The sequence below is a fragment of the Solanum tuberosum genome, unplaced genomic scaffold (assembly GCF_000226075.1).
Source record: "Solanum tuberosum cultivar DM 1-3 516 R44 unplaced genomic scaffold, SolTub_3.0 scf00346, whole genome shotgun sequence".
NCBI lineage: Eukaryota > Viridiplantae > Streptophyta > Magnoliopsida > Solanales > Solanaceae > Solanum > Solanum tuberosum.
In genome coordinates, this window is record NW_006239265.1 from 253,388 (window position 1) to 269,237 (window position 15,850).

At 32.8% G+C, this 15,850-nt stretch overlaps 1 protein-coding gene across 1 annotated transcript; it reads right to left on the reverse strand.

The window, feature by feature from the left end:
• Nucleotides 1-8,115: 8,115 nt before the first annotated feature.
• On the reverse strand, nt 8,116-10,187 carry LOC102602896 (cytochrome P450 72A15-like). The gene is made up of 5 exons (XM_006361107.2): nt 9,860-10,187; nt 9,557-9,774; nt 9,226-9,470; nt 8,795-9,140; nt 8,116-8,696 (listed from the first exon to the last, which is right to left on the reverse strand). Exons 1-5 carry the CDS (start codon nt 10,125-10,127, stop codon nt 8,277-8,279), a joined length of 1,497 nt encoding a protein of 498 aa, XP_006361169.1. The 5' UTR covers nt 10,128-10,187; the 3' UTR covers nt 8,116-8,276.
• Nucleotides 10,188-15,850: the final 5,663 nt, after the last annotated feature.

A 15,850-nucleotide genomic window follows, 5' to 3' on the forward strand; every position in this document is an offset into this window, starting at 1 on the left:
ATCACACCAACATGAAATCACAACCATCACGTACCTCGAATCAAAGTTTGAATCCCCTAAGGCACTTAAATCTTCCCTTCCCTGATTCTTTCCGCTTGTTCTAGGTCTACAAACAATTAATATACACAAGGATCACAAATCGAAGGTCTAATTATCTGGATTATAACAAACCCAATAACCCTAGACCAAACCCACGATCCTAATACCCAATTTAGGGCTTTTTCCACCATCAGTTTCAGATCAAAACCCTTGCCCCACAATAATTACCTACGAATTTACATTCTACGGATCGAAAAATGGATTCGGGGAGTGAAAACCTTACCTTTAGCCTCAAGAATAGTGGAAAACTGTCAAGAAAACCCCTAGGGTCGTTCCTTAGCTCTCAAAGTCGAAAAGTGCAGAATAAAACGTTTTTGGGATTTTATTTCCGACTTAAGTCGCGTCTGTCCCGCTATGGCGGGACCCATCCTGCTACGGCGGGACCCATCCCGTTACAGCGGCAGCCATCTCGCTACAGCGGCATGCACGGAGACAGAATGCTGGAATTTGAATTCCAAGCCCCTATTTCACAACACACCTTCAACCCTTGACATTCAAAAACCACATGTTCACGCTAAGATCATTTTCGGGAGTTCTACTCACCCGAATTCAATTTCGTAAAGTCGTACGAGTTCCTTAATGTCTTAACTATCCACTCACGTAATCAATTTCATTATTACACTTCTCATTCATTACCAGATTTCCCTAGACTCGTTTGACTCCGATTTCGTCCGAATCTAGACTAGGCTAGGAAATTTCAAGTTATTACTCAAAAGTTTTCTGACCTCAATTCTTTCTCCATTGGCTTTTCCCTAACTATGGAATCAGGTTGTTACAATATAGAAGTGGAACAAGTACCTTTTTAGCTTATCTTAAATAGACAGATGGATGTAATTACCAAGCATACTAAGATAATCAATAATCTTATCCAATCTTTGAAGGATTGATGAGTAAATGGAGGTGCTTAATTAATTAACAAGTTAGATAATGGAGTATTAGTATTGATAAGCACCATCTATTGGACAGCTCAAATGAATTATTACATAAAATTAACATCACTTGCTTTCTGATTGCTTTATAGGTGTGCTAAGTGTTGTGGCAGGTGGATGATCATCACATCTTAATTTCTATCTCCTATTTTTTTTTCTCGCCAAACTTTCTCTTATATTTATAGGTCAAAAATATATCTAAAGTATCTCAAATTTTTTGAGTTTAATTTCATATCTGAATTATTAGGTGTGCAAGTTTTTACTTGATCTATCACCAAATGTTTATCAAAACAACTGAACTATTAGTTGTTCACTTTTCCTATCTAACAGTTCAAGTGTGTGGTGATGAACATTTGATGATAGTTTAAATGGAAATTCACACCTCCAATAATTCAAATATGAAACTAATAAATAAATAAAAATACTTTAGGTTAGATTTTTGACTCTTTTAACTCTTCTCATTAGAATTATAAACCAATGTGTCGTCATGACAATAAATAATCAATATGATTAGGCGCATATGCAAATTTTCTTTTAATAATTATATCATTCTTTCTGATCTAATCAGAAAAGAAAAAGAAAATCAAAACAAAGTCGATTTTTAATTATTTTGGATCCTGTAGAAATTACTGGGGTTCGAGATAAGGTGTATGACCGCACACATTGTGGTAAATTAAGTTGTCACGTTCTATATATGGTTATTATATATTAAGATAACGAAGAATTAGAGGGAAAATAACTAATATATCTTTTAAAAATAAAAAGATAATCAATTTATTAAAAGTCCATATTAAACTAATGTAATATGTATCTTAGTTCTTAACCATAGTACTAAAAGGATAAATTTTGAAAAAGCACTATTACATTTGATAAAAAAAAAAGCTATCTCTCCACAATTTTATTGTAGCCTATTTGATTTGTTAGGTTGGAAAATTATTATTTGTATTTGCTTAATTAAAAAAAAATTGTTACATGTACATGATGAGTCAAAATTATTAGATTCAAATGAATTTATTGTAGGAGAAATTATCTTATTAGACATACATACCCTATATATATATACTTTTAAATAATTATATATTTTATCATTAACTAAGAGTTTTCTATCATATATTAAGAAAAATACACATAAATACATGTATTTGTATGTATCTCGTGTTATTCGCATAGATTTGAATAGTGTGGAAAGGTCATATACAATTATACATAACTAGCAAAAATTACTTACCAGACATTGTAATTTTTTAGGATGAGGATGGCTTCTGTCACACTTGCGCTTTGAATGATAATGCATCTTTTACAGATTTCTTTTATTTTAAACATTTTTTAAAAAAACCTTTACAAAAAACATTTAAAAAAATAATGACTTAGCACACGATAAAGCACTAGACATGAAATATCACATTTTTTTGTCAGAATATCCACAGTATTGTCTCAGTTAAAGTAACCTATTCCTCCTCCTTGTTAATTTGCTAATGTAAACATTAATCTAGATAATTAAATAAGTAGTAGGTATTTTAACAATAAGTTCAGAAATTCTGAGCACTCATATCCACCACTCAGATGAACAGTAGAATTTAATAATATCGACCATATTTCCATCACATTCACTTATTTGGAATCACATGGATATCAAAGGCCCAATATGGCTCTTTGACTTCATATTAATAATGGTACCCATGAACATGAAGGGTACTTCAATTAAAAAAAAAATCGACAAATTTGGAAATCAAATAACCGCGAAAGCTGTCCCAACACTATGATCATAAAAGAAAAATCAGTGGGTCTCCTAAAAAATATGGAAATTATAGAGAAAAATGTAATGCTTTAGATAAATATTAGAAGCTTATAAATTATGAAGTCCAGAAAAGTAAGGTACATTCTGGGACCAACATTATAAATATCTCAATCAAAGCCAGAGTATGGAACCTGGAATTATTATTTTATATATATGTAAGTGTAAAATTTCAACAAGTTCAATGAACTTTGATTCATATTCTTAATAATAATGCGCATAGTTAGACTCATTCCATTTATTTGTTTTTATTAATGATAGACTCTTATATTAATTAGTTTGTCCACACTTCAGATATTGAGACTTGTTAGTGAAACGATAATATTAAAGTCCCACATTGATTATAATCGCTTTATTACTCATGAGGTACTGAGGAATAACAAGAGATTTAGATGAAGCGGTTGCACCTATTAATCTTGCACGAGACTTGTATAGTGATGACATCCCTTTCTTCTTAATGAATAAATGTGTAAGGACCAAATGCACAAACTCATGTCGTGATAAATGCATTTTGACTCTCACAGTTTTGTTGATAATTTGATGTATGATCATTATTGCCTGTTGCATGCATTAAACACAAGGAAACCAATAAATTCTTACACAAAAGACAAGTGAAAAAAAATGGGTACATTATTTTATGCTAGTATTCAATTTTCTAGACTTATACTTTGGAGCTGCAACCAAGTCAGAGCGTTTGCCCCACTACTGGCCCGTCTAGTCATAATTAGAGAAAAGGTAGGTGCAAACTACAAAGGCATAATATATTTTCTTCGTCTCAAAATAAGTAGCTATTCATTTTTATTAAATTTGTTTTTAGAATTGAACATATTACGAAGAAGTTCCTTAATTGAAAATGAAGACTTATTTTGGAATAGTTTTTTTTTCTCGCTAAAGCAACACTAATTTTGTGATTGAGAAAATTATAGTAATAAATTTCTCTATTAAATGAGTAATTTATAATTATAACCAATCCACTGCCATGATCTTGTAATAGGAAAAAAAAAAAGAGAATCAGAAATTCCCACAAATCCAGGCATTTGCTGGCCTATTCTAATTACATAATAATGTCCTTCTATCTTAGCCTTTTTTGGCCAGCAATATCAATGCTCGTAAAACTAATCAAAGTATATATTAAATATTTTAATTAATAAACATATCGATGTGATTAATAATGTCATCTAGTGGAATGAGTTCGATCATCTAAGCAATTAATTCTATTGGATTGTCGGTTTTGTTGATTAACATTTAGCTATCAGTATTACGTGTGCTAATTTTATTTTTATTTTCTATTTGAACAATTTAAGGTATTATTAGAGAGAAAAAATAATTTTGAATAATTTATAGAATATGCTCCTTGATAGGCACGAGGAATATAAAGAAAAAGTCATGGGCAATGGGTTGCAATGACTATGATGGTGAACCAACCATGAGCTCATGTTTTGTAAATTGTAACCACCCTATCTTTGTTCAAATTTCAAACCATTATTTGATTTTATAAGTTTGAATTCGAGAAGCTATTGCATTTGATATATTTGATTTAATGGATTCGAAAATCAAGTATTTATACTTATTTAGTATTTTTTAAAATACACCGTCAAATTCGAGTGAAAATTATTGAATTGACCAACTATATATATATTGGATATAGAAATCCGTGTAAGCACGAGCCCAATACATGTTACTGTGTCAGTCTTGATTTGTGTGACGCAGTTGAAATTTAGAGAATCATCCAAAAATAATTATGATTTTAAATATTCTAAGTGGTTAATTATTGTAATTTATAATAAATTTTACTTAATTTTTTTAAATAATATATATTACTCCCTATATCCCAATTTATGTGGCATAGATAGAATTTAAAGAATCGATCAAATTTATATATGTTTTTTCAAATATTTCAAGTGATTAATTATTGTGATTCTAGTGTTTTTTTACGTCATTTTAAAATAATATATGTTACTTTTTATGTCCCAATTTATGTGGTATCGATAGAATTTTAAGTCAATCGAATTTTTTTGATATATCTTTGAAATTTAAATATTTTAAATTATTAATTATCATAATGTATAAGATTGTTTTTACATAATTTTCAAATATTCAAAATATTAACATTAATTAAAACAAAAATAATATAAAATTATATAAATATCTTTGACTAAAAAGCAGCACATCGATCAAGAGATGCCTGCTTCTAGACTTAGTCGTAAAGCAATAATATGTGTATATGTATAACATATGTTGGTCGAACGGAAGGCCAGCAATGAGTTCGCAGCTGAATTATGTGTGTTATATACCCTAAAAATACACATGCATGTTTTGTTTTTCAAATCCCAAGAATTTAACCACATTGAAATGTGATATTCAATTAAAAATGGGAAGCTCTTAATGAAAAGATTTGATTTTATCTTTAATGAAATAATTGATAGTAACAAAAACAATATTTATAATATATTTTAGACCATAAATTCATAATTCTATGTTTTGTCAAATGCGTACATCATATAAATTAAGTCAAAGAGAGTGTTACTTATTAATATGCATGTATTTGATAGGCGTAGAAAGTAGTCGCTGAGCTACTTCTCACTGAGTTACTTACGGAGGGACCGTCGAGAGAGATTTGCATGTGTTAGCTAGCCTCATATCTTTCTCAATGTACGGACATCTATCCAATGCCTTCCTGCTTTCCGGCCTTTCACTTCCCGCTTGAGGAACCGTCTCTGGATGTTCCAGATGTAATTGATATGTCCCCTCTTTCTGATTCTCTTTGCCTTTATACCATGTCCCATAATCTTCTTTTTGATAGTTACACCATGTTATCCTTCGGCAGACTTATTTACCCATGGCCATTTTCAGCCAGTTTGACGCGACAATTCTTCTTCTTCGACTTTTTCTCTGTTTTGGGACTGTTTAGAGGTGATTTTGAGTTGCTCAGAGATTGAATAGTTAATATATATTTCATGTATAGTCATGAGTGTATATTTCAAGTATAGTTAAGCTATATTTAACTTTTCCAGTGTATCATAATATATAGTCAGTGTATAGTTCATTTATTCTATATACTTTTTATGACTTTTGACAAACATTATTATATAATCTTTGCACACTTTCTATGAGTTTTAGCTATTTTTATATCATTAAAATCATAATAATATTTATTGTAACCTAATTATTTAACGTATATATTTGAAATTAATTACCTTCAAGGAAAAACCAACAAAAAATCTGCTATTTGGTTCCGAAAAAGTTTGCTCCCTCGCAAATTTAGTCGGTAATTTGGTAGCAGTCTGTTGAGCAGGCCCATTTGGTTATTCATTCGACAGACTCAAGCTCAGGCCCAAGTACATGTTTTATTAATTGAGAAAATTTCAGAAATAGCAAAGATAATAGATATAATATAGCTATAGTTTCGTAGTTGCGCTCCATATCTATAGTTTCGTAGTTGTGCTCCATATCTATAGTTTCGTTTGCTATGGAGGCTGCGGTTTGTATATTTCGCTTGCAAATATACAAATGAAAGCTATAGTTTGTATATTTCACTTGTGAATATATAAACACAATAAGTATATACAAATTTTGTATTTTTATATATTTGGAAACTTCTTAGAACTCTGTTTGTATATTTTGCTTGCCAATATACAAACAGAGTAATTTATTATGAATTTGTCATAAATCGCATACAAATAGCTAGGGTAAGCATATAAAATTTTTGAATTTATACACTTAGAAATCGAGTTATACGAATTCTAATTTATACAATCAGGGATAAATTATACAAATTCTTGATTTATACAATCATAAAATAGTAGCGAAATTTCGCGAAACTGTAGCCACAAGTTAAAAATAATCGAAACTATATTATATAATATACTCTAGATGTTTGCTATTTTGTAATTTTCTCATTTAAATTTGGGGAACACTAGTTTAAGAGCTAAGTATAAGATACGTACGAAATTCTTAATTAGTGATAAGATACGTAATATTTTGAAAGTTTAAATAATTATAGTATATATGGTAATGAAGTGTGTCTAATTATTATGTTTGCCATTTAAACTTTAGGTTGATTAGTCGGTTATACTTTAATTTGATCCATGTCCAATGAAAGTTGGAGAATTTACATACTAGAAGTTGATAATGAAAAAGTATAAAATACAACGAACGGCAAATTTAAATATTGAGATCTAATAAGCAAACTGTTCAGTTTTTAGTTAAAGTTAGGATGGGGAAAAGAGGGAAAAAGTGATACAATAACTGTATGTATCACTATATTTCAGAGTATCACACTAAAATGTCGTAATTATACTGACGAATGTTTATTTTATTGTATTTGTGTAGATTTAGGTATTCTTATTCTCTTCTATGTATGTATTTTTCATTATATTTCGTCATATGAGAGAGAATATAGTCTACTGAACTTAGCGCATAAAAGCAAGTGTGATTGTATTCATTGATACAACGAAATCAAGTGAACATATACAATATGATAGCAATTAAATAGTAGTTATGAATGAATGCAAGTGATACAAGCTGGTAACAATTGATATATAAGAGCGAATAAATATAACTAAAAATAGAATGAATAAACACATGTGATACAAGCCGATAAACAATTAATATGATAAAGTGAATGAATATAACTTTAAGTGAGAGCGAGTGAAAATAAGTAATACAATCATTCAAGCAAATGGATATAACTGATACAAATTGGTAATAATTGCGATGGTATGCATGTATACACCTACTGAGTGAACAAATATAAGCTATTAACGAACAAATACATTTGCTATACCAAAATAGTAGCCACGAATGGTAAATAAATTATAGCTTCTATTGATAATTATTTTCCAAATTATAGTTATTTAAGCAATTTCTCATATAAAGAAAACTTATTCTGAATCTTAGATAGTTTGAGAAGAAAGACTCCCTCGCGTCATCATGACATTCCTCTCAAATTTCTGAATCAGATAAAAATATTGACTTTCGTTATTTCTATTTAAAAAAATTATTTTTTTTATGAGGAATTTAATTTTAAAAATTTGTGGTATTTTTCAACAAGTCATTTTAGAAAGTGAAATTCAGATTCAAACAATTTAAATTTCTTTTAAAACACACTAATAACTTGTGATTTCGAAATAATTTTTCTAATTCTTCTACATTTATGTTCAAATGTTTTTTCTGATTATAAAAAGTAGAAATTGTTTTGTTGAATTATTGCCGTGAACACTGAATACGTATAATAAATATGACACTACTTCTGCCGGCGGGATGGTTTACGAAAGTAAAGACGATAACTAATTATGACAAGTAGGAACAATTATTTCATAGAGAGAATAAAGTTGGTTACACATACAAGTAGAAAATAACATGGTATTGAAAAGCAGAATTAGCAGCAGAATACAACTCAACCTGATTTATTGAAAGAACTAGTACTTATAATTAACTACCAGCCGGAAAGGTCAAAGCTTGTTGAGGATTATCTGAGCACCATACTGAGGCTTCATAACGAGTATTGCCTGAGGGGCATGAACATAGGAAGGAGAGAGCTTAAACCAAAAACGCTGCAGAATTTGAGATAAAACGAGCTTGGCTTCTGCCATGCCAAAGTTATTACCAATGCACATTCGAGGACCCCAACCAAAGGGGAAATACAAGGGCTCTTTTGCAGCTTTGGATACCCCTTCTGAGAACCTATTTGGATTGAATATCAATGCATCGTCTCCCCATACTTGGGGATCACGATGTGCTATATATATAGGCACAAATATTTGTACTCCTGCAGGAATTGTCATATCTCCCAATTTAGTGTTCTTTACGGTGCTTCGCATAAGGGTGAGTGCTGGATATAATCTCAACACCTCTTGGAAGATCATGTTCATCTAGTATTAATACACAAATATTAATGACATGTTTATAGTAGTACTCAGTAGTAAAATTAGGACTCTGTATCATCATAAAGACTAAAGAGAGAGCTTACTATTTTTAATTGATTCAAGTCCTCAAACTTTGGTTTGTTTTTTCCAAGGACTTGAAAGACTTCATTTCTAGCTTTGTCTTGCCACTCAGGGTGCATACTCAAGGCAACCAATGTCCAAGAGAGCAAAGCTGTGGTTGTATCTTGTCCTGCAAGATAGAATTCCTTACATTCTTCAATTATTTCAGTGGTTGATAGTCCTCCTTTTAAGAGTAACCCTAAAATATCATCACTTTGTGAGACTCCTCTTCGCATAGTGTCTTTTTTCTTCTCTATTATTCCGTTAATCAATGATAACACTTTCTTGTAGATGTATCTTGCTCTTCTGTTTGATGCTGTTGGAAAGAATCTGCGTGCGTAGTTAAAATCATAAATACATGTTAGTTATAACAATGGATAGTATATATTTTTGAAGAAATTAGATAAATACTCACCTTAGTAAGGGAAAGAAAAGAGTAAATGGAGAAGCCAAAATAAGATCGCACTGCTCTTTCTGAAGTATGAAAATAGTCCTTCCTTCTTCAATATTGCTACCAAAAGCAGCTTTAGATATAACATCTCCACCTACATTTAGGAATTCATCTGCCACATCCAACTCACAACTTCCACTTTTGCTAACCAATTCCTCCCATCTATTTATCATTTCATCACAACAATCACAAAATGCTGGGTACAACCTCTGTGCAGTCACACAAAAATAGGAATTTTAATGAATGGTCATCCAAAAAGAAGAAGAGAGGAAATAATAAGTAACTAGTATAATACCTTAATCTTCTCTATATGAAAAGCAGGGTTTAGTATCTTTCTATGGTGGTCCCATTTTTGACCATTGTAACTAGCAAGTCCAGTAACAAACATGTCAATGAAGGCATTGGCTTGAGGCTTCTGAAATTCATTATGTCTGTTCACCACTTCTTTAATTAGCTTTGGATCTGATACTACAATCCGAGGTGTTGGTCCAGCCCACATCACAAATAATCTCTCTGCACCATCACAATACCTAATTAGTAAAGTTTTAACAAAATATATATGGAATGTGTTTTAAAGAAATATACATGGCTGGCTTACCGTAAGTTTTAGAAAGATGAAGAATAAAAGGATTAACCCAAGGAACGATATCATGATTTACTAACGGTGTTTTCTTTGCTTCTCTAGACATTCTAGTCATCTCTTTCAGATTTCCAAACAGAAATTGGTAGGGCAGCCCATGAATACCTTCCTTCTTCAGCTTCTTTTCGATCATCTTTGGCCACCACCATAATGTGTAAAACGATTTTACACAAAAAATCGCTATCAAAATACCAATTGTTGCACCAATTACTGTTCCAATTGCCATAGCCTAGATTTTTTCTATCAAACTGATGAATGAATAGTGTGGTTGAGATGAACAAGAGCAGAGCAAAGATTTATTGGACTAAAATTTCCTCTTTGCTTTCTAGTCCTTATATTTGCCAAAGTGGGTCCATCAAATATTATCATATTTGGATCTTTGCTAATCAACCGTTCATTACTGTTTCTCCTAAATTCATCTCATTTTATTTTCTTTTATTCATTTAAAATATATGATACAAAATGGTAAGAAGTACAAAAATCACAGAGTTACTCTCTCATCCCTTTTTACTTGTTTAATTTTAACTTTTTATTTGTCGTTTTTTATTTATTATTTTTGACAAATCAAAAAAAGATAGCATTTTTTTCTATTATATCATCAATTTATTTAAAGAATTAATATTTTTTAAAAGGTAAAATATTTTTAATAAGTAAATTGATTTTGAAATGCAATTGTAAAATGGACTAAATAAAAGGTATCAGGTAAAAAGATAAATAAAATATACCACATAATAAAATAAATGCGTATGACAATGTCATTTACTGACGCAAATACCAAGAAATAAAAGTAACATGCAAATGGACACGTCATGGTAAATTAAGCTGTCCCGTTCTTCTATATTATGTAAATATATAAAAATAAAAGAAAATGGTTTGATATATCTTATGTTTAGTTGGTGACATGAAAATATTTGTTATTATTTGGTTGGTGAATGGAAAATATTTTTGAGAAAATTTCTTTTATCTTTTATAAGAGAGTAAAATATAATGTTCAGAAAAATAGTTTTTGACATAAAAATCAATCTCAATAATTGATTCGAGATCTGATCCCTAAGACCGATCCAAAATATGACTTTGATGATCGACTGTGGATCCGACCCAAATCCCTGATTTTGACTCCCGATCCGAGATTCGACATTGGAAATGAGACTTGACCTCTATCCCAAAACCCGATTTAGTTACTGATTCTAGCTCTCGACTTGAGATCCGACATTCAATCTAAAACCTGACCCCAACCTAACACCTGAATTGGGAATGGATCTCAAGGATCGACCCGAAATCCGACCCCAAAATTTGACCGATGACCTGACCCAACTCCGTCTGAGACCTGACATTTAAACTAGGACCCAACACCAACATTCAACTCGATTCGACTTGGGACCTGCCAGTAACTCCCAATCTGAGACATAATATTTGAATTGGGTCCCTACCCCACCCCGACCTCGACACTCAAATCGGACACGACATCGATGATTGATCCAAAATCCAATCCCAAGACCTATTCCAAGGCCTGATTCTGAAACTCGAACTTGGACACGATCGATCAATTCAGAATATGATTCCGACATTCGAATCGTAACTCAACATTCAAATTAGAACCTGATCCTGACACCCGACACCCAATGCAGAACACAACTTTGAACTGGGTCCAACCTCGACTTCTGATCCAAGATTCAGCTTCAAAATTGGAACTTGACCCCGACTTACAAATCAAGACTTGACAACACGCGACTCGTAACTTGACTTCCAAATTGAGATTTGAATTATTATTTTTTTGGGTGGGGGGGGGGAGGTTAGGGTAGAGCAGGGCCGACTCAATAAGATCAGGGGCCTAGAGCCAAACCTTAAAGAGAGGCCCTAATATTTTGAGAAGTATTTTGTTTTCTTAATCTCTTTAATAATTTTATTCTTGACTTCACTCGCCAATAAGTTTAATAATTCACTTTGTATATCATGTCCAAGGTAATTACTATGAATTTCGTCATGCTTATTCTTCGAATATGTTCTTGCATAGTTGGATCAAATTTATTAATCATTTCAATTAGGCTTTAAAAATTACCGTTACTTTCTTGATAGATCTTTCCATTTGTTCCCCTAAATGCTAAATTAATTTTCCCAAGAATTTTGATCACGTCAATAATTCTTGACAATACATTTTTTCATTGCACTTTATCTCTATCAATTTGGTCCTGCACTGTTTTATCAATTGTTTTTTTAATGCAATCTCATTTCTAAATCAATACACGAGCTCATATTATTAATTGGCATAATACATAAATGACCCTTAACTTAGTTTCAACAGAAAACTATGCCCTCCAACTTTGAGTGTGCACAAGTAGACACTTAAACTTGTATAAAATTGAACAAGTATACACACATGTCCTACATGGCATAATACATGTAGGACGCCACATAGGACACAAAATTTTCATGTAGGGTTCCATGTAGGATGAATGTGTCTATTTGTTCAATTTTATACAAGATTAAGTGTCTACTTATGCATACCCAAAGTTAAAGGTCATAGTTGTCAGTTGAAGCTAAGTTAAGGGTCATGTTTATGTATTATGCCTTATTATTAATAATATGTTCATTCAATTGGATTTGTTCTCTCTCTCTGAGCTGGGCGCACGTTAGAGTTTACTAACTTGCACCTCGCCGGAAATGGGACAAGGACGACCACGGAAACTTACGCAGAAAGATCAAGCGGAGGAAATACTGCATGTAATCTCTACTAGTTCTAATGGAAGGAAAACACAGCAAGCTCCCCTGACTGAGATACTACTGAGCACACCAGAGGGAATGGCGGTGGTGGTTTCAGATATGGACAAAGGAAAACAAGGGAGAGAAGAAGAATGGACGAAATTAATACATCAACGAGGATTTGGTGGGGGTACACAAAAGAACCCTATTGAGGTCAATGGAATAGTAAATTGGGGGAAAATGTGGGTAATGCTCAAAGGAAGTTAAATCTTCCAGAGGTAACACCTGAGAAGCCTTAGGCGAATCTATTTTCCACAAATCGATTGGCTACGAGAGGTTCGAATCTAAACTATATAGCTTCAATAATTGTTGAAGGGGGGAAGGTAGTAGAAATAATGCCTGAAGATGTAGCTGAGGATGATATGAAATGGGCACCTTCGGTGGTTGTTTACTTTGTAGGAGTAATACCATCTATTGGAGCTATGGAAAGGTTTATTATAAAATGGGGGCCTTCTCTACTAAACCAGTGGTGTTATACCACTCTGATGGGTATTTTGTAGTCAGATTTGCAAATGAAGAGAAAAGGGATAAAGTGTTGTGTACAGGGCCTCAATATTTGCTCAAAAGGCCTGTTATAATGAAGCCTTAGTCCCAGAATTTAATTTCAAAGAGGAAATCCTTGCCACTATTTCGTTGTGGATAAAACTTCTTAATCTTCCCCTTAACTGCTAGAATTATGTGGTACTAAGCAAAATAGGTAGTAGTTTGGGAAAACCACTCTATGCTGATGAATGTACAACTCAAGCAAGTCGAATATCATTTACGAGAATACTTATCGAAATGGATGTGACTAGACCTCTTCCTAAGATGATTAAGATTCGAGATCCTAAGGGGAAAGTGTTGGAGCAGCAAGTTTGGTATGAGTGGAAGCCAATATTTTGTCAAAAATATTTACAAGTGGGTCATTCATGTGTAGACAAGCCAAAAGTAATACCAGCAAAGAGAGGACAAGGACAAGGGCAGAGGAAATAATGGAGGCAAACAAAAATAGGAGATAAGAATCAAGAGAAGCAAACAGAACAACAGTCAGAACCTATTCCTGAAGTGGGAGCACAAAATGAAAAGCAAGGTCCACATGAGCAAGATACAGATCATCTAGCAAAAGAGTGACACTACAATCTGCATGGAATGATAATACTGAACAGGGAGAGAGATACATGTTTGAAACTGGGCAGCATAGTGGAGTAATAGAGGAAGCTAGTATTGAACTTGAACCTCCAAATAAACTATGTTAGTCACCTGGAATGTAAGAGGTTTTAATCAGGAGGTGAAGCACAAGGAGATGAGGTTATTTCTGAGGAGGAATAAGGTTAATATGATAGCAATATATGAACATAAAGTTAGAGAAGATAGAGTCAGTAGTATTATAAATAAAATAATGCCAAGCTGGGAATAGTGCACAAATTCTGCTAACAATGTGAGAGGAAGCATTTGGGTGGTTTGGAATCCAGGTGTAATTAATTTCACTACTGTAGAAAATCTTGCACAGCACATTCATGGGCAAGTTGAGATGCAAGGGAGCAAAATGAAATTTCAATTTACAGCAGTGTATGGCTTGCATTTAATCACTGCTAGAATCCATCTATGGACAACAATACATCAGTTGAGCACACACATCACTGATCCATGGTTGATTATGGGAGATTTTAATTCCATTTTGACAGCAAAGGACAGACCTATTGGAAGTCAAGTATAAAGCTCAGAAACCAGAGATTTTCAAGAATGCATCACTGATTGTAATTTAACTGAGTTGGCCACAGTTGGAAGGAAATTAACCAGGACAAATGGACATGTGTTTAGTAGAATTGATAGAGCACTGGTTAATGCTGAGTGGGTACTGCATATGCCAATAGTACATGTGTTGGTTATGGATCCACTATTCTCAGATCATTCTCCTCTGAGTATCAATGTGGAGGAGCACAGGGATGCAAAGAAAATGCCTTTGAAAATTTTCAACTGTTTAGCACAACATCCAGAGTTCAAAAATAAGATCAATGCAAACTGGCAAATCAAAGGAAGAGGTATGCAAGGGGTCTGGCAGAATCTGATGAAGGTGAGAAGAGAATTGCAGCAACTAAATCAAAGAGAATACATGGGGTATCAGAAAAGGTTCACAAACTAAGAGTTGAGCTGATGGACCTGCAAAGTCATATGAGAATAATACCTATTCCTCAATGCATGATTGATAAAGAAAATGAGCTAAGGACACAGTTGAATAAATGGAGCAGGATTGAGAAGGCAATTTATAAACAGAAATCCAGAGTGTAGTGGCTTAAGTTAGGGGATTCAAACACATCATATTTTTATGCTAGTATAAAGAACAGGAAGTCCCAGAATCAAATAACCATGCTTACCAAAAAATATGGTACAATCATCAGGGATCCAGAAGAAATTACCAGAGAAGTAGTAAGGTTTTTTATCAGAACCTGTTAGGACAAGCAAATTCTCTCATGCCAGCCACCCAGCCAACAGTATTAAGGGATGGACCTGTACTATCTAGATCTCATCAACTGGAATTAATCCAACATTTTATAAAAGAGGATGTTCTAATAGCACTTAAAAGTATTAAAGATAACAAGGCACTAGGTGGAGATGGTTTCAACTCTTATTTTTTCAAGCAAGCTTGGCCTATTATAAGTGAGGAGGTAACTATTGTTGTTCTTCAATTCTGTAGCACTAACCAGATGTATGCTCCTATTAACAGGACTTTAGTTACTTTCATTCCTAAAGTACAACATCCTAGCTCCAGTAAAGAATATAGACCTATTTCTTGTTGTACCACAATGTATAAGATCATATCCAAAATGCTCACTCACAGACTACAAGGAGATATGGACTTTATAGTGGACCCTAGTCAGGCTGCATTTATACCTGGTAGAATGCTAACAGACAATGTTATCCTAAGTCATGAGTTAATTAAGGGATATGAGGGAAGAAGAATCTCACCTAGGTATATGTTCAAAATTGATATGCAAAAGGCTTATGATTCTTTAGAGTGGCATTTTCTTGAGGAAGTTTTGGTTGGTATACAACTGCCTGATAGGTTTATTACATGGATTATGAAGTGTGTCAGGACAGTCTCTTACTCAATTATGATTAATGGATGCCCAATGTTCTATTTCAGGCAAGGAGAGGGGTAAGGCAAAGGGATCCTTTATCCCCTTACCTATTTGTTCTGGCTATGGATTA

Excerpts from the sequence above, each read along its gene's own strand:
- LOC102602896 (XM_006361107.2), bottom strand. The coding sequence starts at position 10,127 with ATGGCAATTGGAACAGTAATTGGTGCAACAATTGGTATTTTGATAGCG. Across the intron at positions 9,775-9,859 it reads TCATCTTTCTAAAACTTACG|AGAGATTATTTGTGATGTGG; the intron begins GTAAGCCAGCCA and ends GTGATGGTGCAG. Across the intron at positions 8,697-8,794 it reads ACTTGAATCAATTAAAAATA|ATGAACATGATCTTCCAAGA; the intron begins GTAAGCTCTCTC and ends TATTAATACTAG.